Source organism: Triturus cristatus, chromosome 8 (assembly GCF_964204655.1).
Source record: "Triturus cristatus chromosome 8, aTriCri1.1, whole genome shotgun sequence".
In the NCBI taxonomy this organism is placed as follows: Eukaryota; Metazoa; Chordata; class Amphibia; order Caudata; family Salamandridae; genus Triturus; species Triturus cristatus.
The window spans coordinates 1008029046-1008055742 of record NC_140591.1 but is presented as its reverse complement, the minus strand read 5'-3'; the positions used below and the strand labels follow the sequence as shown (position 1 = coordinate 1008055742).

At 42.7% G+C, this 26697-nt stretch overlaps 1 protein-coding gene across 1 annotated transcript in view; it reads right to left on the bottom strand.

The window, feature by feature from the left end:
- CFAP47 (cilia and flagella associated protein 47) overlaps window positions 1-26697 on the bottom strand; it is a 2697962-nt gene that overhangs the window by 1320951 nt on the left and 1350314 nt on the right. Inside the window, exon 50 of the mRNA XM_085622577.1 lies at window positions 16174-16308. Coding sequence (XP_085478703.1) covers window positions 16174-16308 — 135 coding nt within the window. The remainder of the gene's footprint in view (window positions 1-16173; window positions 16309-26697) is intronic.

Below are 26697 nucleotides of genomic sequence, written 5' to 3'. Positions count from 1 at the left end.
GTGCTACGCGAATTGCACGTAGCACAGTGCAAAAACGCGTACCGCAGCGTAGCAGGCATTTTTTGCTTGCTCGCGGTCCTCAACCTCAAGTTGGCGACTGCGAGTGAGCAAAATGACATCCTGGCGAGTCTTTTTCCTTGTTCACGATCAGCAACATCAAGTTGCCGATCGCGAGCATGGAAAATAAACCTACCGGCGAGATTCTCAACGCGGGGAGGTCAGGTTTCTCATTGTGAGTGGTCGCGTATGCTCGCGACTGCTCGCGATGAGAAACTACCAGTCCTCATCAAGACAACTGCAGCTCGAGTACAAATCTACTCGAGCGTCAGAAAACGACTGCTTCCACTGTGCAAGATGCCATTTGCAATGATTGCACAGTGCGGACAAGCATCCGGCACTGTGCAATCAGTGCGAACAGCATTTTCCCTACCGCACTACGCAGCTCGCGTAGCTACGCGTAGCTTGCGTAGTGCGAAGTGCACTTCGCGTAGCGTAGCGCTACTACACAAACTACGCCCATGGTTAATTATGTGGGCTTGCATTAACATAAATGTAATTCATAGCTGTTCCGAAGAGGGGGCCCCAAAATATATCTTGCCCGGGGCCCCGTAGATCCAAAAGATGACACTGGCTGAGAGTACTCAGATCAATCAAACACTACATCTCTAAGGTGTACCTTAAATAAGCTGTGCAGGCCACAGACACTTCTCTACAAAACTACTGCAAATGTCTCCTACCAGGTGTTAGAGCTTCATACACAGCTCCCAGTATATCACGATGCGGCTGACAGAAGCATCAAAGACACTAGAAAACAGACCACATTTCCCCTATACTTTCACAGGTCAAATAGCTTCCATTAAAAAAAAAAAATGTATCTTTGAAATGGCAAGTATTGTTGACATCCTCGAAACTGAACCCACCTGGATACACCAAACACAAACTCCAAGCCTCTGCAGAATGCTCTGCAACTACAGGTCGCTCTGCCGTATATCAGAGATTTGAAAAATACTCCACTTTACATCTGCATTTTCAGGATTTGTACCTAGAATCTGGAATAATAGTCCAAAAGTAATATGACCAAAACTATGATTTCCCTCCTTAAAAACAAACAAAAGGAAACATCTGATTTTGGCATACCTCCTATTATTAGTTCAGGTGTTTCTACTGTATTGTCTCTGCCCATGTCTCCTAGTGTACTGCTAACTTAAACACCTCTGCTCTGAGACCTGCTTTCTTCTATCTCCTTTGCACCATCACCTATTTTGAATCATCTCAGATTGATTAGCTGTTTAGCACTCATCTCAGAGAACTATTAACAGGTAAATGTGCCCACAAGGGATTTGTTTAGGCATACTTAGTCAGACAATTCATATGGTAATGTGTCGTGGTTCCAGCCGGTAACCTACAGTTAAACAATCTACAATTCAATTGTGAATTACTTCCTAAAAGATCTGTAAAATATACTGATGAAACAGGTGTGAATTCTTCTAAAACTGATTTGATGTAACTAGACAGGGTAAAAAGTATTAGAGCAGCACAATAATGACATAGGTTTACAAAATAATTCTTCTCTGTCAACACCTCAGAGCCACTAATGTGACCATCTATTTCAAACATAAATAGAACAGTGAATCCGAACAAGACAGAAAACACTTTCTAAAGAAAACCAATCAAAAAGGAAATAGATGCAGCTGTCGATGTTTCGGTCTTGTTGGTGTTCGCATCCGTTAGACCATCTTCAGGACGATCAAATGAACTGTTGTATGACCCTTATGAACATTTCATGGGTAATGTCTAATCATGACTGGATCTGTTATGTAAGTAAAATCATCTTGGTCAATTGCACGAGAAAAAGCTATTGAAGAGCTCTCTCAAACAAACAAAGAGCGGGGCGCTACTCTTATGACTGTCCGCTGTCCCTGCAGTCGGCGTCCAATTATAAGGCTGGTGGAGTCCCCTTTAAAAGCTTCCTTGGTATTTGTGCTTGCAAAAGTCAAATTCAAAATAGAGTGAAACTCCTCTGACAGTCAGCTGTAAATACAGTTGGTGTCTGTAGGAAAAAATGAGTACGACCACTAATACTTATGCCTGTGAACGTCAGACACAAGAGAGAGCGCTACTCCTCTGACACGCTGCTGTCAATACAGCGGCGTGTCAGAGGACAATGTGAACTCAGCACCAGGTTAAGACTTGACATGCTTTGTGACCAACACAATATTGGCCCACACTTATCCCATGCAAGAAAAACTGTAAATGGAAACCTCTGTGTTCAAAAGATAAATTGACACATTCATTGCTTAGGAAAATAAGATGCATTTATATCATAGGCATTATCTCTGATGGGGCACATTAGCACTAACGTATTTTCTGCCTCTATCTTGTTGAATATTTTGGAGCGATTGATAAAGTATTAGATCTGTACTTGTGAATGAAAAGCTATCTCATTGAACAGAAATGCCTTGTATATTAATCAGATAGACGCTGGGCAGGTCTGTCATTTAAAGTTAGCCAAAAGTTCTGTGTGTTTGATTTGGCTAATAAAGATAGCTAGGTCAATTCTCTTACTTTGGGAGTTTCGCCTCTATTGCTTCTATGTAAACTAAGAATCTTGTAGCTCATTATGTATTTTAAAGGGTCTCTGTGGCTGATATTTGATAAGATGGGGTTGCAAAGCTTCTGGGAGCTGCCTAAACTTTAACTCCCAACAAACATTTTGGTTCCAAATGGTGTCTGATTCTTAGTGGGTGACACCAGTCCCATTTCTTTTCTGGTTGTACACTGCACCATATATACCATGTTTGCCCAGTCCAGAAGTATATGTGTTCCTTCCACTTAGTTTTGTCTTTCAACCTGGTTTCTGACCTACGTTTTGGAGATGCTCCCTACACACCCAGATTAGCTTGCCCTGATGTTCATCAGCTCTTATTCTTGCTCATATTGCAGGTCTGAGGTCCTTAAGCAAGTCCCCACAATGGGTGTTTTTTAGTGTTCAGAGGGGGGGCACAGTATCAGTCAATGGGTTTAAAAGTAATGCACAGCTATTAGTCCCCACCTATTTATTATGAAACAAATCAATAAATTAACATAAGATGGACATCACAGTGTGCAATGGCAGTCTTCTAAAAGAACTCTGCTGCGCTAACTCATTTCAACGTATTCTGGGATCTTGAATCCTGTTTTGGTTAGCGAGCCTACAGAATATACAAAGGGAACCTCTCTTGTAACACCATATTGTTTCATCGTCTGGTGAGAAGTGACAAGAAACAATGAATTTGCCTCCTTTGAATGATCCCCTCCTGCCTTTCACTGCTGATACCAGGACAACTCCACTACACTGGCCTGAGAGACTCCGAGACAGAAAAAGTGACACACTCCACTTGTGCCTGATTGCGGTCCGGACCAGCAAAGTCAGGGAGTGCTGGTGCTGATGCTGTCATGGCTTCTATGAAGCCTGTGGTAAGCTGCTTCCTGAAACTGTGATCTATCATTGGCAAAGGTGCTTGGTGCAGAGGATCACTGGTCACAGGAATTCCAGAATCTCTCCTCTCTCCTGTAAATTGAGTGCCATTTTAGATTAGGATTGGCACTTAGTTATGACACCACATAGAACTCCACAGGTAGTAATCTTTGTTTATACTTTTGAATCCAGTGCCATATTAACATGTCACTGTGACTCAATCTTCTCAGCCGCACGTTTATTCAATCTGTTTGCTGGTAAATGTCCTTTACATGCACCCTGAGCTTCACCCTGGAATCTTTCACTTACATCTCCTATGCCCCCCTGCGTCTGTGACACCACCTGGTGGAGGATAGCACCACCACAGCATTCTTTAGGTTTTCACCTCTTATTTAGACCGCTGCAATGATACTCAGTTTCCTCACTATTTACAACAATTATGTCATCACCAGATATCTGACAATTCTTGTAAGGTCTGTCTATGGCGAGGAGGTGCTATCCACATGCACCTAGTCACAACCCTGGTGCGTTCTGGCTGTCTCTTCATGCCAGACACTAAACCCTTGTGTGAATTGCTATTTCTTGAAATGGTCTTTGTACGGAAGCAGAGCACCTGACACATGAAATTCCCTCCACCATGGTGAAGTTCACATCACTGATGGCAGACCTGAAACCAATAAAACTCTTTATGTTCACAGTAGAACAATCTACATCGAAAATGAAACATGACAGAAAATACATACTCCTGGAAATTGGCTTTTTAAAAGCAAGATTAGAGAACTGACAGGAGACTGGAGCAGAGGATTCACCTCCGCCCAATGGGCCAATAAAATATGGTCCCGCCAGAGAAAGGTGGTTAAGTTGGAAGAAAGGAGCAGAAAGGGCAACTAAAGAGTTTTTAGAGTATCGTGAAAAAAGAGGGAGATAGTAATATGTCACTCAAGGCTTCCTTTACAGTAAAACTGCTGAAGAAATATTTTGAATCTCCCCCCCCCCCCCCCCCCCGCCCCCCCCGGAGTCTCAAAAGTCTCATAGATGGTCACCAGAGAAGCAGACATAACTGAAGCAGCCAGACTGATTATAAAATGTATACTTAATCATCACCAAGCAAGGCACATTATGATGACTGCCAGAAAACATTGCCCATCGCATTATAAGGGCCACAGGATTGCAGTTTCAGCTGACTTCTCCCATGCAACAAACATTCACCATAAGACTTTTCTGCCACTGAGACCTACCCTTAATAAATGAGAAATGCTTTTGGCCTACCGGAATATGTGCGTGTCAATGCTTATATAAACACCATTGATGAAAAATACAGAATATGTGATTCTGACAAACTAACTCTCTCCCTCTTCTCCCTAGAACATTCAACAATGCAGACAGTGGCCTCCTGCTCATCTATTGAAGACAATCAAGAGACTTGCTTCATAAACAAGGATGCTTCACGCCGTCACGGCCTCACAATGCTAGCTGTATATCCATATGGAACCAGTATCCACCCTCACAAGAAGAGTTGGTGTTGCCCTCGGGGGGCAAGAATAAATCAAGATCCTGAATTAACTGTCAGTTGACTCCAATGATACTGGTTAGGCTCTGCATTGACTGTTGCGTACTAAATCTGCTGTGTAGCCCTGGAATAGTTATATTTCTGTTTATTGAAAGAAAGCACAGCAACTACAAGTATAGCATGATTGCTTAAACTTCTAACCATTTGACACATATTGTTATTCATTTTCTACCTGTTCACTTAAATGACTCCCCAATATGCGATCACTGCCTGCTCGTCTTCATCATAGTCATCTTTGGGTCAGTTATACCCATACGGCCAAATGAACATCTCTGACCAGATCCTACAGAAGAAATGCTTAATATCTTGGTACCTAATCTCATATGTCCCACCCACTGGAGGCATTCCAGCCTTGATAGATACCTTGACATGTGCTCTCCTTAGGGCTCGTTTTTTGACCTGTCAGCCTTTGAAGTGGTCTTCTGACAAACTATTTGCTTTCTCTCCTGCTGTGAGCTGCAATTAATTTTTGTTGGCTTTAGGACTCTGCACACTTTACCACTGCTAACCAGTGCTAAGGTGCTTGGGCCTTCTCCTCTAAACATGGTAAAATTGGGTTACACTCAATTTGCCCATTTCATTTACTTATCAGTCTCTAGTACAGTGGTGCTACAGGTACTCAGGGACTGTAAATTAAATAGTACTAGTGCGCCTGCAGTACTAATTGTGCAACCCACTCAAGTTGCCATTCAAAACACGTCTCAGGTCTACCATTGCAGCCTGTGTGCAGTTTTAAAATGAAAATTCGACTTGGTAAATTAAACCTGTAACCAAGCCAAAAACTTTCTTTTTAATACATATATGTCACCACAAAGGTAGGCTCTAATCAGCCCATAGTGCAGGGTGTATTGTATTTAAAAGTGTGTTTTTAAGTTTGACATGTCCTGATAGTGACAAACTTCGACATTTATAAGTCACTATTGTAAGGCCTGTCTGTCCTGTGAGAAATTGGCTTACTGGGTGAGTGTAGAGAACCCCTACTAAAGCAGCAACCACAATCTTTGTCAGGGTGAGGCACAAGCAAACCCCAAGTTAACTTGTGCACAACCCTCTATCTTGGAACAGTCAGGCCTTACTTAGAGGCAATGTGTAATTTATTTATGCAGCACTTCAAACAGTAATAAAGTAAAAACACTACACAACAGAAGGAAAAATCCCACACCAATTTAGCAGAATATAGTATTGTTTGATAAATAAAACAAGACCAAAATGACAAAAATCCAATCAATAGAACCAGAGATGTTCAAGTTTAAAAATGTCAGTAAAAATAGCGCTAAAAAGCACAAAGCGCAAACTGTGGATATCTGGTTGTGCCAGACCGGGACAAAATCAAGTTCAAGTTCAGGCTGACTGTGATAGAGCATGGGCTAGCTACAGGGACTCAGTTAGGCCTGCTGAACAAGAGTATCTTAAATCCCAGTTTGTGGAGCTCTGCGAGGTTCCGTGCCAAGGATACATCGCACAGCAGCGGCGATGCATAGGCTCCGAGAAGCTGCAGTGCGAGGTTTTGTGCCATCATCAAGAATCCCGCCGATGAGGGCTCGCGATGTGAAGTCCAGTGTTGAGGATGCATCGCACAGTCGTGGCACTGCGCCGATTCCGAAGAGGTGTGAGGCTGCAATGTGATGATCTGTGACGGAAGAGTTTTGCACAGGCAGCGGTTCCAATGCCGGCTGAAGGGCCGATGTGGAGTCCTTGCAATGGAAGAACCCTCACACAGAGGCAATGCTTTGGCTCCAAAGGTGATGTCACACAGCAAAGCTGATGTGCAGGTTCTGCCTCACACTCAAGGTCATCATGACATACAGGGAAGAAGCACAAGAAATCGAAGCATGCTTCGAATTCTCCTCGTCTGTGGGTTGACGTCCAGAAGTAGCATCGATGTTCAAGGCACAGTTCCTTGGAATCGGTGATAGGGCCGACTCTGAGCCTCCCACCTTTAGCGGGAGCCAGAGCGACCCCCACTCAGATAAATGAATTTTACGATGCCACGCGCCGTGTATTTGAGTGGACCAACCCATTCAGAGCACTTTTAGGCCCCAGTGTAATTGGAGGGGGCCCCATCGGGTTCTGTGCCGATGGCTCTGGCACGGAGATGGGATGGCATCGACCGATGCCGACAGACCTATGGGTCCTAGGTTGGTGCCTGAACCCTATTCCGAATGACTAGGCTTCGGAGAGGAAATGGAGGGTCACTGGACCCTTTATAATACTAGTTAGAAGGCAAAGAAATAGACTGGTGTGAGGAACTCGGGGAGGCTAGTGGTTTGGACACATCCCCAAATACTGGTATGCTTTCATCCCCTACCATGGCTACTGAGCAAGGACCATCCTATTTCATGGTGGTGAAGAAGGCAGCTGAAGTCTCGGAACTCAAATTGCTCTTGGTGGCAGTCAAGACTATCATCTTGACAGACGTGCTACAGCTGGGAGAGTTCCCTTCCGAACCCTTGCTCCCTTTTAATTAAGCACTTACATATGTCCTACTGAGAAAACTGGTTCATGCCCAGCACAGGGGCTCTTGTGAACAGGACAACTGCTGGCACCGCCACCGCCCTGCACCTGGGGACCAGAGCTTTGTTACTCAACACCCCACTACCTTGAGAGTTTGGTAGTCTAAGCCACTACGTCCCCTGGGGCATTCCCTGTGACACCCCCAGACAGGGAATCCAAGAGGCTGGACAGCCTGGGGAAAAAGATGGTTTCTTCCACCAGCCTTGCATTGCGGTTGGTAAACACTGCATGCTTACTGGGCTGCTGCTCCGAAACTCTGTAGGACATAGTTGTGCGAGTGCTGCCAACGGTCCTGGGCCATCCTCTCCCAAGCAGGCAAGGACAGGAGAGATGCAGCAAAGTTCATTATTAGGTGTGGTTTGGATACGACTGACTAGCTGGGTAGAGCAGTCTCGACGGAGGTGGTGCTTAGACGCCACGCCTGGCTGAGAGCATCTGGCTTCTCAGGAGATGTCCAGGCTTCCCTCATGGAAATGCCCTTTGATGGCAACCATCTCTTCGGAGACAAGTCCGACTTGTGCTGGAGCGCTTTAAGGATTCATGAGCTAAAGCCAAGTCCTTGGGTCTCTCAGTTGCCCCGCGTCAACTTAAGTCTGCCAATTCTGTGCAGGGGCAAGAATGCAGTTCATACAGATCTGGTGGGTCAGATAGCCAGAGGTCTGCCACACCTACCAACCCCCCTGTCTGCCCCAGACAAAGGATTTGAGTGGTGGGTAACGAACCACGATTGAGTCAGAGGCCGAACTCTCCCTTCCCTAACCAGATCTCACAATAGTGACAGATGCATCACTGCTGAGAAGAAGCAGCGATCTGGGAGAGGTGAAGATCAGAGGACTTTGGTCTCTAGCGGAATCCTGATGCTGCAGCCTCGAGCGATCTGATTGCACTGAAAGCCTTTCTACCCTCCATCAAGAGAAAGCTAGTACAAGTGTTCAGACAACATCATCAATAGGTGGTACTGCAACAAACAGCAAGATCTGGTGGGTCAGATAGCCAGAGGTCTGCCACAACTACCAACCCCCCTGTAGCCGCAGCCTCTAAGTCCTCCTAATGCTGCTCTAAAAGATCACTAGCAGTCAGTTGGTGGAAGAATCATCATCTCCACCACTGGCAGTCCATAACATTGAATAGGTGGGTTTTACAGATTATTCAAAGGGACTACTCCCCTCCCCCTTTGCCTCCATCTCACGATGGCTGACAGAGGGTCATGGCTCTCTTGGCCAAGGGAGCAATAGAGAGGGTTCCGGTGTCAGACGTAGGTAGTGGTTGCTATTCCAGCTACTTTCTGAACATCAAAAAGAACAAGGGGTTTCACCCTATTTTAGATCTGAGAACCCTCAGCCTTTTCCGCAAGAAGTTCAAGATGCTCACTTTGGCACAGGTATTGTCTGCCCCAGACCCAGGAGAATTTTTATATTCCCATCCTGCCTGCCCATCGGTGCTACCTGCGGGCTACAGTAGGCCACAAGCCCCTTCAATTCATTGTGCTCTCCTTTAGCCTAACCAGCGCCCCTCAGGTGTTCAATAAGGTGATGGCAGTGGTCGCCATTCAACTGAGAAAATCAGGTGTGTCAGCCTTCCTCTATTTCGATGACTGACTGTTGAAGGCGGGCTCGCCTCAGGCTGTCCTCTCCCACCTCCAGACTATGGCGAACCTTATGCAGTTGCTGGGCTTCACTATCTAAATGCTGTAGTCACACCTGACACCTTCTCAGACACTCCTTTTCATTGGAGCTGTTCTGGACACAGTGCAGTTTTGGGCTAATCCTCCTGTGCAACAAGTCCAGGATATTCAGGCTATGATACTGATGTTTCACCCTCTATCCTGGATTTTGGTGAGGCTGACTCTGAGGCTGCTGGGCCTTATGGCCTCCTGCATCCTGCTAGTGACACATGCCAGATGGCATATGTGGGCTCTGTAGTGGGACCTGAAGTTCCAGTGGGCGCAGCATCAGGGAAATCCCTCCAACAAGGTCCAGATCTCAGAGGGAACTACAAAGGATTTGAGTGGTGGGTAACGAACCACGATTGAGTCAGAGGCAGAACTCTCCCTTCCCTAACCAGATCTCACAATAGTGACAGATGCATCACTGCTGGGAAGAAGCAGCGATCTGGGAGAGGTGAAGATCAGAGGACTTTGGTCTCTAGCGGAATCCTGATGCTGCAGCCTCGAGCGATCTGATTGCACTGAAAGCCTTTCTACCCTCCATCAAGAGAAAGCTAGTACAAGTGTTCAGACAACATCATCAATAGGTGGTACTGCAACAAACAGCAAGGGGTGGGGTCATGGACCCTTTGTCAAGAGACCCTGCTTATCTGGAAATGGCTGGAACTGCAGGGCATATCCCTGGTGGTTCAACACCGGCCAGGTTCTCTGAACTCAAGAAGATCAGGAACAACTGGAACCAAGTTGTCCTTGTGGCTCCGGACTGCGCACGAAGATTCTGGCATCCCGAGCTTCTCAGCATAGAAAGCGATCCTCCGATCAGGCTGCCCCTTCAGATGGAGCTTTAGTCGCAGCAGCAGGGGAGGGGCCTCCACCTGAACTTGTCAACTCTACACCTTGTTGTGTGGAGATTGAACAGTGACAATTGACAACTTTTGACCTTCTTTCCAAAGTCTGCAATGTTATTCTGCAGCCAGGCGTCCCTCCATCAAGACTGTGTATGCCTGCCAGTAGAATAAATGTGTAATATATTGTACAGAACAGTCTATTGACCCTCTTTCTGCGTCTCTTTCAGATGTCTTCCTTTTTATTTTTATGTTATGTTATATAGTCTTATAAAGCGCACTATCACCCCACGGGTATCCTGGCACTGGATTACATTAGTTCCTCTATTCGCACATATTACATAAAGAAAGTCATATGTTCGTGAAAAATGGCTAATCTACATTATACCCTTGGAAAGAGCCATGTTTTAAACTTTTTCCTGACGATTAGAAAATCTCCTGATTCTCTGAGATTGGGCGTAAGTTCATTCCAAAGTCGAGCAGCTGCAGAGCTGAATGCTCTTCCTCCAAACCTTGATGTTCTATATCTGGGCATTCTAACAAAATGGTCTGAAGAGGACCGGAGACTTCTGGTTGGGGCATACCAGACAAATTTGCTCTGCAGTGGCACAGGCCCTAGTCCATGCAAGACCTTGAAAACAATGCAGAGCGATATGAACTGTAGCCTCTGTGTTATTGGGAGCCAATAAAGCTCTTTGAGGGACAGAGAGGCAGATGATCTGTGTGGTCTCTTTAGGGCCAGCTTCACAGCTATTGTCTGGTTTCTTTGACAATTCTTAATCAAAGAGTTTGGGGCGCCTAGTAGCAGGGCGTTACAATAATCTAACCGGCGCAGAGTGACACTTCTCACCACAAGTGATCTAGCTGAGGTCAGTAGCATGGGAAGTATTTTCCGTAGTGCTCTGATAAGGGAGAAGCACGTTCAAACCATTTTATTCACTTGAGTTTCTAGACTCAGTTTGTCATCAAATACTATCCCTAAATTGTGCACTGTCTTGGAGGGTGTTAGTGGCTTATCTGTACAGAAAGGCCAAAGATTGGCCGGGAGAGGGACTTTCTTTGCTGTGCAATACAGAATTTCTGTTTTAGCTCCGTTAAACTGCAAAGAGTTATCTCTAAACCATCTTGCAGTTTTTTGTATACACTCATGAAAGCTATTGAGTGGTATTGACTGATTCCCCTCCAGGGACAAAATCAGTTGTGTATCGTCCACATAGTTCACCAGACTGATTTTATGTGATTTAATAATTGGAATCAGCGGGCTCATATATACTAAACAGAAACGGACTGATTGCTGATCCTTGGGGACCACCATGCTGGATGGTAACAAAATTGGATAAAAAGGGGGTAAGGCCACTGCCTGTTGTCTATCTGATAGGTATGACTGAAACCATTGCAATGCCATGCCCCATATTCTCAAAAGGATTTTATGATTGACCCTGTTGAATGCGGCAGACATATCCAGCAGGACCCTTGCCCAGCAGGGCTCTACTCTGGGCACTCTATAGGGTTACCTTTCTACTCTGTCTGCTTTTTTGCGGCTGCTTGACCAGTCCTCTTTTTTTAAGTACCCTATTGTGAATAGGTTTTTTAAAGGGCTTGTAAATATGTTTTCTCCCTCTCCTTTCGTTATGAGTTAGTGGGACTTTAATTTGGCTCTCACTTTCTTAATGTGTGCTCCTTTCTAGCCTCTTCATAATTGTCCCCTACGGCTACTCACCATCAAGACAGCCATTCTAGTGGCAATAACATCTGCCTTGTGGGTGAGTGAGCTGCAAGTTTTGTCATCCAAGCCTCCATTCTTGTATGTTTTTCCCGGAAAACTGGTGCTTTGAACTAGGGCCTCTTTCTTGCTGAAAGTGGTAACGCCATTTGATTCAGCCTATCCTTCACCTTGCCCACTTTCTATGCTCCTACACATCCCTCAAAACAAGAGGAGCAACTTCACGTGTGGCCCCAAAAACAGCGTTGTTGTTCTACCTTGAGTGCACATGAGAGTTCTGGGTGGACAACCAACTCTTTGTGGGGTATGTTAGAGTGAAGAAGGGTCAAGCCGTACAGAAATAAACCCTTACGGGCTGGGTCATTCTCTCTATAGAAATCTGCTATGCACTGGCCATGAAGCAGCCCTCTGAGGGCTTAAGGGCTCATTCCACAAGGGCTAAAGCTGCTACCACTGTGTTAGCATGCGGAGCCCCAATCCTGGACATATGCCGAGCAGCAATGTGGCCGTCCCTGCACATGTTTAACAAACACTACTGCCTAGACAGGCGGGTCCAAAGGGATGGGCACATCGCCCGTTTAGTCCTGCAGGACTTTTCAGTTTAGAATTTCTCCGCAGGCCACCACCGGGGATGGTATTGCTTGCTTATATAGTTAAAGGTAAGGAATCTGCAGCTAGATATTTCTATCAGATGAACAAGTTACTTACCTTCACTAAAGCATTATCTGGTAGAGACAATATCTAGCCATTAAATTCCTTATCAACCTGCCTATCCTCCCCGCTCTGCGGACAAATTTCTATGGTTAGGGTTAATCCATTTCAGGGCCCTAATTTGGACACACCAGTGTCAGTGCACTTCATGGCGCCACGCTCCTGGCGTGGAAAGTTGTGAAAAGTAACTGATGTCAGCATGCCGAGTTGGTGCCTCTATAGGTAAAGCAGACGTCACTTCTGGGGCGTACAATGCCGATGATGTCGCACAGAACCAACCAACACCACCTACTGGCGCACAGGGGTACTGCTCATGCAAAAATCTTCCAGATGCATTCTGACGCCTGTAAGAATTCAAAGGTAAGGAATCTGCGACTAGATACTGTCTCTACCAGATAATGCGTTACTGAAAGTAATGGACAGTGAGTTCTGAATTCTGGAGGTTTTGAGAATGGGTACTCCAGCTAGATTGTCTGCTCATACTTCGATCTATCAGCAGGGGGGACTCTCTGACTGGTATCTTGGTCACTAAAAGTACGGCTTCTGCCAGGATTTGATCTTCTAGTGAATGACCCATTTCTTGGAGTAGCTTGATATTGCGGATCTTGAGTCTCAAGCCTGGATTGATTTCTAGGGTGTTCTGGTACGCGCAACATCTGATGACTACGTTCATCTGGAGGTGATCTTGTTTGGGAGTCTCCTAGATCTGGCGAAAACCAGTATCATGATCTGACTCTTCAAAATCTAGAAAATAGACTGGACCAGATAGAGAATAAAAAACATTTTAGGTCTCGCTTACCTCACACGGTAAGCTGTCTCAGGACCTATTGTCAGTTTTTAGTGGGTTAAGAGCCCACCCATTGCTTACCATTGGTTGGCTTTATTGATGCACTCATTTGCTTGCTCCTATTCTTTAACTTGAGGGATTTATTTTCTCTTCTTGTGTTTGTCTCTACCCAGGAGAATGGCCACATCAGTTGTATCCTTACATTCCTTCATTATCAGGTCCTACATTTCTATTTTTGCTTAACCACTCCACGACAGTGCATGTGTTTTCCAACTCTCTCCGTGTACTTCTCTTCCCCCACCATACTCTGTGTTGCTCTCTCTCACCCATGTGCTACTCCTTGCCCCCTGCATAAGGCACTTGCCCTCACACACTTCTCTGCCACATTGTTCTCTTGTCTGTATTTCTCCCCCAGCTCCATGTTGTTCTCCAGTCTGTTTTCTTTTCTCACTTACACTCCATGTTGCACACTTGCAGGGGTGCTTTTCCACCACTGCCCCCATGATGCACTCGCCCATTTGTGTTTCTCCTCCTCGATTTGCTTTGTTGCCTGTGGTTCTCTCCTCCCCAACACCCACGTTGCTCTCTCTTGCCCATTTGATTTTCTCACCAGATGCTCCACATTGCTCTCTTTCTGAATCATTTGCTTCCCTCCACCTGCAGCCTCTGTATCACTTCCCCCCCAAAAAATTCCTTAGCACTTTTGTACTTACAGATCTAATATGAATCAGAAACAAAAAAAAGGCCCCTGCGTCACTTTGTAGGCGGGCACACTCATAGTCAGCGCACGTACAAAATTATGTGGTCAGCCACGTCAAATATTTTCTTTTTAATTCCACTTTAGTAATGATGCACAGCAGCAAGGATGCCATACAGCTGCACTAAAAACCATTTGCAAAGCGAATAAGTCTCAAACGTGAGACCAACTGGCTTTGCTAATGCTTGTTGTTCTTTTCATTCGATTCCCCTACTTTAATTGAGTCCCAAACATCTCAGCTTTTACCATTAATATTAAACATGTCGCCCCTGAGAGTTTAAACATCCAGTGGCGATGGTCATGCAAGACCACTTGTATCTTCTTGCGATGCTGATCAAAATCATTAATCCACCCACCTCCCTAGAGCATGACCTTGTACCCCAGAGAAACACGGTATCAGGACCGTCCCTGCCCAGGGAAATAGGAAGAGATTGAGAAACTCAGCTGTAGCATATCCCAACAGCACAGTGTACAAAATGCTGCAGTATGTTTATTGGCCGCTATAAAGAAGTTTTTTTTTAGTATGCGTGTATTTTTGTTCATAAAATGAGCACCATCTTGGCTGCACTGCCTTTCAACAGGGTCAAGTTTAGCTCTCAAGTACCACACAGAGGGGACCGCCTGCTCCCCCATCTTGAACTCTACCCCCCAATCTCCCTTTCCCTTAAGTGTGGACAAATAAACATTAATCGCTTGTGTCTCACCTGCATTTGCCCACAGAATGTCTGAGTTGGCGCTGCGAGAGAGCATTATGATGAAATCATTTAGTTTAACATTTTATTATTAGACACCTAATCTCACGTTATCAATGGCCAGCAAAAAAAGTCTGATGTTTACATGGAGAAGATGTCCAGGTAATTTAAGTTCACTGGGTGCTTCCTCAACTGCATTATCACTTAGAAAGGGAACTCCAAACTCCAGTTACTGTAAATACAACAGTCTCAATTCACAAAGGCTTTCTATGATTAGTTTTGTCTTTCTCTTGTGTTGTACACGGGTTGCACCTGGAAATCGAGGCCTGTTTCACAAAGTTTTTTCTGAGGATTTATCCCTTTCCCCTAGATGTGTTACACCTGAACGTCGAGGCCTGATTGTCAAATGATGTTCCCTGTGTAGTTTCAGATACAGGAGTAAGCCACACTTAAGCATGGAGTAAATAATCAACTCACAGAAAATTTTCTGTAAATCAAGCCTTCTGAGTCAAATGTAACCCTAATGCCAGCCTACAGTAAGCGGCATAACATAAAGTATAAAGCTTTGTGACAAGAGCATGGACATTCGTGGCTGTTTCACAGATAAACTATAGGATAACATCTACATATTGAAAATACTTTGTGAATCAGACCGGAATAACCAGATTTAACTCGCACCCAAATCTGAAGTGAAACTCACAAACATGTAGAAAAAGCCAGCGTTTTCCCACTAGTCCCTTTCTAGCCAGGCCGCACGGGCCTTTAATTCCACCAGGCATTTCCCGATGGGCTGGAGCCCTTGGATACCGGGTTTGAAAGCTAAGGGCTACCCCTGCTGCATGTCGCTTTCCCCCGAGATCAACTACAGAAGGCACGGGAGCGTTCAAGATAAAAAGTGAGTATGAGGGAGGGAGGAAGAAAGAAAGCGACCAGCAAGAGAGGGGAGGGAGAGGAAGAGAGGGAGGGAGAGGGAGGGAGGGGGAGGGAGAAAGGGAGGGAGGGAGAGAGAAAGAGGGAGGAAGGGAGAGGGAGAGAGAGAGAGAGAGGTAGAGAGAGAGAGGGATGGATGGATGGGTGGATGGATTGGGTGGGAGGCAGAATGGATGGATGGATGGATGGATGGATGGATGGATGGATGGATGGATGGATGGATGGATGGATGGATGGATGGATGGACGGACGGACGGACGGACGGATGGATGGGTGGGTGGATGGATGGATGGGTTGACTGACGGACGGACAGAGATAGCATAAGGCTATGAAGGGAGTGGAGCTGGTTGCAGCATTTTGCCAGGACTGCTTTAGGTTCCCCAGTCCGGCCCTGCTTTCTAGGTCTGTGTGCCATATTCGTTGGGGGTGCTCATGTGAAACCCTCCTAACTGTGCTCTGGCAGGGAAATGAACAATGTTTACGGGCGCCGCTAATACACTTATTCACGGTGATAAACGTACCAGTGCTCGACGCGCCAACGGCTGCTGTCTTCGCTGACGACTTCTGACGGGCCCGTTCGCCATCTGTCTCCTCCCACGTGTCGTAATGCTGGGACTGCCGCTCTCTCCCCTCTTCCGCCACAAATGAAATTACACCTAAAACAAACAGACAGCAGATGTTGTATTAACCGGGGCGTTAGTTTTAAAAGAGGGGCTGCCAGCCAGCCTCGTGCAGGACCCTCGCATGCGCGCGAGGCGACTACGCACGCGCCGCGGCTGAAGGTGCAGGTGTCAGCCTCCAATTAAAATGGATTGCGGCGCAGAAATGTCGTGTGCAAGGAAATGTGTCCGTGTTCACATCCTCTCGCGTAAAGGGTAAATCTGCCAGCCGCTCATGTGAAATAATTACAGTCCAATGGTTTGCAATGCAGGCAAATTAGCCTTTAGAAGGCTTATCAGCCATGGATGACAGTCCCTATTTACTTTCCTTCCAAAGTCATTTTTCATGTATACTTTAGAGCGTGCCTTGCTGACTGCGCGCGTGTCGGGCTGTAACAGGGTTTCCAGGAGTAAAGCAATCTTATATTCCATCACGGCCTAATCTCCCTAACAATATGGTTTCCCCGGACGCCATGTTCTCCCCCGTGAATTTCCATTTGATAATGAACAAGTACTGATGTTTAAATTAGCCGGTGCTGTAAACCAGATTGAGTGTGGTGTGAAGAAAGAAGGTATCAGCGTATATTAGTTCAGCCAAAAGCAAGTCCTTGCACCTGAACTGCACTTGATTTGGATATACATTTTGCAAACCTGACTCAAGGAATAGAAGCATCTCAGACTTACTGGGTGCTCTTTGTTTTTTACGCTGTATTTTTCAAGGATTTTCTTCCTATTCCATCTTCCATTTTCGCAAAGAAGGCCATTTTCAGTCCCGCCATACCAGGGAAGGAAGAATTGTTCTCCACAGAGTGTAAGTTCCACCTACTCAAAAAGTGCATCTCCACAGCAAGTGGCAGTAGGAGAAATCTTTGGGGCAGATTTATGAGCCCCTTGCGCCACTTTTGCGTCACTTTTCCCATGTTAAAAGTGACGCAAAAGTGGCGCAAGGGGCTCATAAATCTGCCCCTTTGTCTTTTAAAGGTCGTAAAGGCTCTGCTTATGTTACCAGTAAGGGTATGCAACCCCCCCCCCCCCCCCCAAAAAAAAAAAAATGAAACGTATTGAAAACTAAGTGAAATTATACGTAAAGGTTTATTCTGAGTGATGCTTCACAGTCAAAAGTCAATCAAAGTACCTGCAATGAACATGTCACATAGCAAAAAAGCATGTTGTGGCATTTGTTTCTCGAACCGGTCGCTCGCCAAAAAGTTTCTGCTCGCACCAGTCCTCTGCACCAAATAAATGTGCAAAATTTCCCGCTAATCTACTTTCTGACATTTCAATGCGAAATTGCATGAAGAACACAAATAGATTAGTACAGCTGGAAATTTTGTACACACCAAGTCACCAGCTGGGTACTGAACCAACTGTTCCTCCAATCTCGGCGTTAACCTAATGCTCTCACAGCTACAAAGACTGATATTTTAAAACCGCCAATAAATAACGTTTATGTGCTGAATATACCGCCTGTAAAAGTTTTGGGAAGCAAAGAAACAATGCTCCTTGCCTACGCTTTGCTGTGGCTGTCTGCATTACTTGAATTGCCTTACTGTAAATGTCTCTCTTTAGATTTAGTGTTTTAAGGTGCTGTTGCTATAGAAACATGGAAATGAACATGTGGGAATGGCAGTGCTGAAAAGCAACCAGCTACGCACATTCCTGGCTAGTTCCCATTGTTAGTGCTGTCATCTCTGTCCTCATGCAAGGATTTCATTATGACAAGGCATGGCACCTTTTGGGCAGAGGTGTACTGATCAAAGACCTTGCTCAAGGGTGGTGGAGTGTTTGGGCAGATACTTGACAGTGATAGGAAGGGCTTGTCTGCTCTTGTGTGGATAGATCCCACTGGTGCAGGGTAGGGCGAGTTAAGGGTAAAAGGAGGTGTTCCTGTTATTTGCAACACATGCCTTACCCTGATGATATCAAATCAGTAAAACCTTTCCTTCTGTGTCCCTGCTAGCTTCCCCTGCGTTCACCTGGAAAAAGCTGCAGGATTGTGCTGGTTGAAAAAAAAAGAGTAAAATATGTGCTGCGAGTAGATCACGCCACAAGGCTAACACCATTTTGCTTTGTAAAGTTGCAATATTTTGCTGAAAACTGTTGGATTTTGGTCTAAATGTGTTCTGCGAATAAATGTGTAGACCTATGCTTCTTCAATGCTGTTCTTTGCAGCGTTAAAGCACTTATTTCATTGCACTGTGCTTTTTTTGCTTACAGTAAGATGCCCACATCTCAGTTAAGGCCTTTTCTGCAGAAATCTTTGTTGTGTCCATTACAATTGTTGCCAAAATGGCCACCTTTGTAAAGTGATTAGTTGGCTTGGCAAATTTAGATGCATTCATAGGTAGATGTACGGAGCTGGTGAATTCTAGATTTGTTCGCTGTGAAACCAGTCCTGAGGAGTCTGAAGTGTTCTTGGTTGCCTCAGCTCATATTCAGTAAACGTGCATGATAATGTAATGCTATGTTTTTTTCTGAAATTTCTATAGCAAACTAGAACCATTTAGAATATTGTTTGTAACTGAAACCCTAACAGTTTCGATTTTTTATTCCTGACGCTTTCAGTGCTGTCATAAGTAATTCATTTTTTCTGACATAGGAAAAAGTAATGTTTGATAGGTTTTCTATATATAAACCGATCTTGCAAGGTTATGACATTAATCTGAATGTTGTTCTATGCCTTTCTCGCAGTTAGGGAAAAATCTCTTCCTTCAAATTTCTCCCGTTGATATCTGGGTTTTCTAAGATAATTGTGCCAGTGTGTACTTTGGTTATTTTTTAGGGAGCACCATGCAAATTTCCACTGCATGAAATGAGGACCTTGCCTTTCAGATGCTTTAAGAAGCAAAGAATCCTACATATGATCCCCCTCGATTAGTAACCAGTGTAGTATGTATAAGGTAGGTCACACATAGTTGAGTCTTTTTACACTTAAGAAAACCTAAGTTCCTGTGCTGTGGATGCGCCACAATCTTTGGAGTACATATTTCAGGAGCCCACAATGCACATACTTTCAGTTGTCTAGTCTTGATAGTACTAATGCAGCTACTGCTTGGGTTGCGTGTGATGATGTTAGAAGGCCTGATATTGGTTGTAGATTCCTTATTTGAAGAATCCTGTGCTAGGTCTAATGGCAAAGTGTGGAATCATTGCACAATTTGGGTTTATGATTCCTTTTTTCCCTGGTCCGCTGAGTCATGATGCTCATCAAAGGCTACTGACCAAGAACGCCTGAGTCATGGGTACCACAGTGTCTGCACCACCATGAACCCTGGTTATGTGGGATAAAATATACATCATCTTCTTGCAACCATTTATAGACGTCAGAAAGTTTGCAAAATTGTGGGTAGGAGTAACTTTTACCAGGGTTTCTGTGTCATCTGCACAGTTGAAAAAATACACACCAAACGAATCAATGGATCTTATCAATGGGACCAGATTGGCAAAAAAACAAGCACAACTTGTTGATCCCCGTTTGATACACAATTTACCATTTGTGAAGCTAATTTAAGGGGTGAACTATTGAAGAGAACTCTGTTCTCTCACAAGAAATGGTTTAAACTTCTTTAAAACACCCCAATCTAAAGCTGTTCCATTGTATTTATCACTAGGGCATTATCAGTGCTGTCAAAGGTCGATGACAGATCAAGAAAATTCAGAGCTTCCACACCACCTGATCAAACTCCTGCTGTACACTACTGCTTTCCCCGCCAGCTTATATCTCTTTGGAGTCAAAATCCTACTCGTACCAGTTGTAAAAGAACTGCTTTAAAAAACCAGCTGTTAGGACAGTAGAATGGCAGGTTAGGTGGGGAGACGCGCGAGCGCGCGATCCAAGATGGCCGCCGCGTGAAAGTCTACGCGCGTTTTCGGCCCGTTTTTGCCGATTTTAACGCCGATTCCAGTCAGTAAACTGCCCTGGAGGAGGTTGCTGTGATTATACAGCTCTTACCTGCACTGTGGAGCAAATTCAAGCTTTTCTACACGGCGGAAGTGGGTTTTCTCGCTGCCTGGTTCCTGCTCCCTGCACAGCTTTCAGGTACAGCCAGGCTTTCAGTCAAGGGGGCGGAGCAAGCTTCTAGGAAAGGGCCTGGCTTGGGCCTAACCACTCCCCCAGCCCATTTTAGCTGCTGCACCAGTCATTCCTTGGTGTTTTCCACAGCTCTCATTTCCTCCTTCGTCATTTTGTGTCTGCATTTATATTTTTGACTCTTTTTACCTTAAAATGGAGAATAAGAGTTCTGTTAATAAAAGGAAGCAGCAAATTTCACCTCCTCCTGCTAAATCAAAGGTAGTGGAGTCTTCTGAACCTTCGCTGTCTTTAATATTGGAGGAAATTCAGGCACTTCGAGTCAATACAGATACCATTGCCTCTGAAGTAAAAAATGTGCGTAAAGATATGGCCAGCCTTTCAATGAAAATATCAGATAATTCCATCAAAATAAACGATAATAAGGTCAAACTTGACTCATTTACCCCACTGGTGGCAAAAATTTCTCCTATGTGCTCAACATTATTGGATTTGGAGAATCGTAACAGACAATATAATCTACGCATATTTAATCTTCCTGAAAATGTTGAGGGGGATAACTGTAGATTATATTTGGAGAATTTATTACCTGGTCTTCAACAAATTAAATTCTCCGAAAAGTTTGAAATTGATAAAGCCCACAGGACTCCCTCACACAGGAATCCTCAACATACAAAACCGCGACAAATGATTTTCAAAGTTCTTCGACACCACCATTTGGTTTTAATCAGAAAAGCAGCTAGAGAAATCCCTTCTTTGATGGTTAATGGGAATAAAATATTTATTCATCAAGACTATGCCAAAGAAACTGTTTCAATTCGCAAAGAATTCACGGCTCTTCGCCCGCAACTTCGCAGTTTAGGCTATAAATATGGTCTTTTTGATCCATCGACGATGCGCATTTGGAAGGATAATTTTTCGAAATCTTTTCAACGTCCAGAAGATTTGAAGCATTTTTTGGATCAGCAGTCTCTGCACTCTATGGATACCAATGACTCTGCTACTTGATTTTTGCCAGTTATGTTTTTTCTTCTGACACAGTTATGAAGTTTCTCTTTATTGGGCTCCAGCGGTTTCGGTCATGCTTGTACAGCGTGTGTGCGTTTCACATTTCACATTTATGTCTTCTGTTTGTCGTTTTTTCTATGTTTTTTCATTTTTTCCTTTCCTTCTTCTGTCTATGGAGCTACCTCTTTCTCATTTTCTTGATCCTCTTTTATCCTTCACTTCTTGTATTCCTTTCTCTTTTCTTCTGTTATGGCTAATATCCATGATATTAAAGTAATTTCATTAAATGTTAAAGGATTGTGCCATCCAGTTAAGCGTGCAAAAATTTTAGATTACCTTGGTTGTTGCAAAGCTGATGTTTGTTTTATACAAGAGACTCATATAGATGATAAAATTTTAGATTATATGCAGAAAAAATGGGTTGATGTTATTGTCTCTTCTCCTGCCAATGGTAAAAAAAATGGTGTAGCTATTCTCTTTGCAAAAAAATTACACTGTCAAGTTTTGAGTAAATCATCTGATAAGGATGGTAGATATATACTCGTTAAAATTAAAGTCCATGACTCAGTTCTATATTTATTAAATGTTTATGGTCCTACCGCAGATGATCATATTTTTTGGTCTACTCTTACAACAGAGGTTCTAAAGATTGGTAATGTTCCTTTAATTGTCGGAGGTGATTTTAATGTTATCTTTGACCCCTTGTTAGATAGATCATCTCTTACCAAGTTTCGCCCTTCTAAGGTATATTTTGCTTTCAAATCATTTATTCAAACCACTAAATTAGTTGACATTTGGAGGTTACATTTTCCTACAGAAAAATGTTACACATTCTTTTCAAACCCTCATAATTCCCATTCTAGAATTGATTGTTTATTGGTTTCCAGGCACCTAATTGGTTCAATAACTGCTCCTCATATTGGTAACATTGATATTTCAGACCATGCAATGATTTCTTTGGTTTTGAACTTCGAGTCAACTTTTACTAAACAATCTAGATGGCGAATGAACACCGGTGTAATTTTGAATGAGTATAACAAGCCCAAGCTTTTAGCTGCTATTCAAGAATATTTTATACTTAATCCTGAAGGGCTACTTCTATGATAAATAGATGGGATGCTTTCAAAGCTTATATTAGGGGCGTCACCATATCTATTATGGCCCATGAAAATAAAACCTTTCATGCTACTGTGAAAAACCTACAAAAACAAATTGCGAAATTTGAACGACTTTTTATTACATCCAACAATCCTCAATATAAATTTAAACTACAAAAAATGCGCTATGAATTTAACTCAATCCTCAGTAAAAGGGCAGGTATTCAAATTTCTAATGCTAAAGCTAGATTTAGTTTTAATGCCAATAGATCCGGTAAACTATTAGCTAATTATTTGCGCATAAAAAAAGATAAAACTCAAATCAACTCAATTCTTGGTCCTCATGGTAATATTGCTCTATCTCACAATGAAATTGTTAATGAATTTATGAATTTCTACTCGGCATTATATAATAAACCAGATTTTCTGGAGGTTTCCTTATTGGACTCCTTTTTAAAATCATGTAAATTACCCAAGATTTCACAATCTAATCAAACTAGACTTGATGCTCCTATTACCAAAGATGAAATCCTATCAGCTATAAAATCTCTTAAAAAGAACAAATCTCCGGGTCCTGATGGGATCCCTGCGGAATTCTACAAAGAATTTCAGTTACACCTTTTACCATTTTTGCATCAACTTTTTACGTTTTTTGGATCCACTGGAACTACTTCTGGTTCTTTTACAGAAGCTTTAATTATAGTACTTCCAAAACCAGATAAAGATCCCACCAGAGTGTCTAATTATCGTCCCATATCTTTAATTAAACAAGACTGTAAATTATATTCTAAAATTCTTGCTACTAGATTGGGCCCCATTTTAGATTCTATTATACACCCTGACCAATCTGGTTTTATGAAGAATAGATACTCTGCTAATAACACGAGAACTTTGCTACATATAATTGAACAAAGTCCCACGTTATCGATGCCATCTGGAATTTTAGCCTTAGATGCTGAAAAAGCATTCGATAAACTTCATTGGCAGTTTTTATTCCATACGTTGTCCTCATTTAATTTTGGAGATACCTTTATTCGTATGATTTCAGCTTTATATTCTGCCCCTACTGCTCGTCTATTTATTAATGGCCAAATTTCAACTCAATTTTCACTTTTTAGAGGTACAAGACAAGGTTGTCCTCTTTCTCCCCTCTTATTTTTAATTGGCATTGAACCTTTTCTTAACCTAATCAGAAATTGTGACCGTATCAAAGGAATCACTATTAAGGATGTTACTGTTAAAACCCTTGCCTATGCGGATGATGTGCTCTTATTTGTTAGTGACCCTATATCTTCTTTTCCCTCATTAATGGATATTATTACAAGGTATTCTGCAGTTTCTGGATACACTTTAAATACTAATAAAACTGAATTTTTCCCCTTAAATGTTTATTGCACTCCTGATATGCTCCCCATGCAGGAAATTATTTGGCAAAAGAATAAGATAAAATATCTTGGAATTTTATTTTCCTCTTCCATAAAATCGACAATCAATCTAAATTGTGATTTCATCCTAAACTATATTAAAGACAAAACGTCTAAATGGTCAGCATTACATCTTTCATGGTGGGGTAGGATGGATTCTCTTAAAATGACTATAGCTCCTAAAATATTCTATACCCTTGCCATGGTTCCTACTCAATTTCCATTAAAGTTTTATAAAGATGTTGATAAACTTTTGTCAAAGTTTTTATGGAACAACAAACCTCCTCGTATTGCGTATAAAAAATTAAAAGTTCCTAAACGTAATGCTGGATTTGGTATCCCGGACTTTTTTCTTTATCATAAAGCTTTTATCTTAAAACAAAGTTCATTATGGTTTAATTGCTCCTTTTTAAATAATTCTCCTACGTGGCTTCGTATTGAGAAATCAATTACGAATCCATTTCCTTTACCTTCTTTGGTGTCCATGCATAATAATGCCCCATTTATTCAAAAGTCAGTTATTATTAAATCCACTAAAATGTTATTTAATGATCTTGACTTAATTTTTCTTGTTCCCATGAATAACACTGTTGAATTATCTTTATGGTATAGTAATGTTATTAAATTGAATAGGAATGTTAATTTCTGGTTTTCATGGATTAAGGCTGGCATTTTTTATCTTAAAGATGTCTATTCTAATAATACGTTTATTTCTTTTGAAACGTTGCAAACAAGTTTTGGTTTATTTGAATCTGATCTTATTAAGTATCAATATTTGTGCAATTCAATTTTAGACTCTTTTCCTACTGCCATCCCCTCTACTGTTACAGTTGACTTAGCAATTTATATTCAAACAGTTTCAAAATCATCTCATGGGGTGTCTATTTTATATAAAAAATTATCTGATACTCTAGGTAGCAATATAGAGAGGATTTCCACGTTTTGGAATAATGAACTTTCACTTTCCTTGTCCACTGACACATGGAAAGATATTTGGCTTAATAGTATATCTGGGTGGTTGCCTGTTTCAATCTACCAAACTAATTCTTATATCCTGTATAATCGTATATGGACTCCATCACGTTTGTTCCAAGCTAAACTTCTCCCCTCTCCTGATTGTTGGCATTGTAAATCACACCCTGGCTCATTACAACACATGTTTTTTGATTGTCCTTTGGTTTTTAAATTTTGGTCTGAAGTCTGGGATATCATTAAGAAGATTTTTAAATTTCAACTTGATCTTTCCTATCAGTTAATAATCTGTAAATCTGCCATTCTTCCACAAAACATACATGATTTAGAGAGTAAACTTTTTGATTTTCTTATTTCAGCTGCTTTAAAATCCATTACTTTTTGTTGGAAAGATATCTCTGTATTATCTGTTCATGCTTGGTGGTCATGGGTTATTCTTTCCAGAAGAGGTGCTCAATTATCTATGAAGGGGATCACTCATAATTCTTTTTCTTATCAATCTTTTTGGTTACCTGTTGATGAATATTTATCCATTTAATGCTGTATGAATAATTTTAATTCAAATTTGTACTTAATTTGATCAGTTTTATAATGGCATATAGTAGCTCTGTTTGCATTTTCTACGTCAATTGGTATATTTGTACCTTCCCTTCCCCTCCCTCTATTCTCCCTTTTGGTATTTTTTGATTATGTATTTTCTCATTACCTAAGATAATTTTTTCTATGATTTTGCTTACGATATATAATGTTATTTAGGTATTATTGCTTAATCATAATATTTTATGTGCTGTCTATCTTTTTAGTTGTATTTGAACAAAATTCAATAAAATATTTTGAACACAAAAAAAACAGCTGTTATTGTTCGATTACCAATTTTTCTGTTTGTTTTGCAAAATACGGTTGATATTAAATTAAACTGATTGACCAATAGGCCTGGGTCTCCCTGTACTTTCTTCTTTAAACTCATGTTTGAAAAATCTTTTGATTGTCTCCACTTTTTTCAAAGAAGCGCTGTTTTATTTGCAGCTTTTTATAGCACAGATAAGGCCTTCCTCAGAGCACTTCACATGAGAACGATTTCTGCTGCATGCAAACGATTTTCACAAGGGAAGTGTTCATATGCAATAAAATATTGATTATAAAAGGCAAAATGTACATAAACTTGCAAAGCAGCGGTGGTAATCAGGCTTGCAGGTTAAGGGTTTAAGACAGCAAGTTTCAAAAGGTAAGGATTCGAGTGAATGGACGACTAATATGGTGCTAATGAACTTGAGCTGTGCTAAATATCTGGCCAATCCATTATATAGAATAATCTCAAAGACAACATGGCCGACATTTTTGGTTTGATATTAGGTCTCTAATGGCTGCTAGAGATTTCTCAAATGTTCCTGTAGATCCAGTGGAAAACTGGAGGTATGGTACAGAGGGTTGTAGTCGTGCAGAAGTATAATCTTCCCCAAAAACTAAGCTACAGTGCCAGCTGCTCGAGGAACCCAGCTGGCTCGCTCCGGCTTACCCACAATCTCATGAAGCAGAGCCTGAGTCAGCCTTAGTATGGTCAGGCGGGTTGTGTCCCCTATCTGCCGCCACTTTACGCTTGTTAGGGAGCAAATTGTTGCCCTTGTTGAATGGCAAGGACAATGGGGAAGAGGAATCGTCCTTTGCGTATGAGAGGCATGGGCAACAGATTTCAGTAGATCAGCAGCAGGCACTCCACAAGGGTTCAGCAGCATGTGTGCCCCCAGAGATTACCAATGCAGGGGCAATCCCATGTTCCCAGGTTCAGGAGAGGCGGCGCTGGTAAAGCTGCACCGGAAGCAGCAGTAGGCCGACCACAACTTCCCTTTACCGCAGT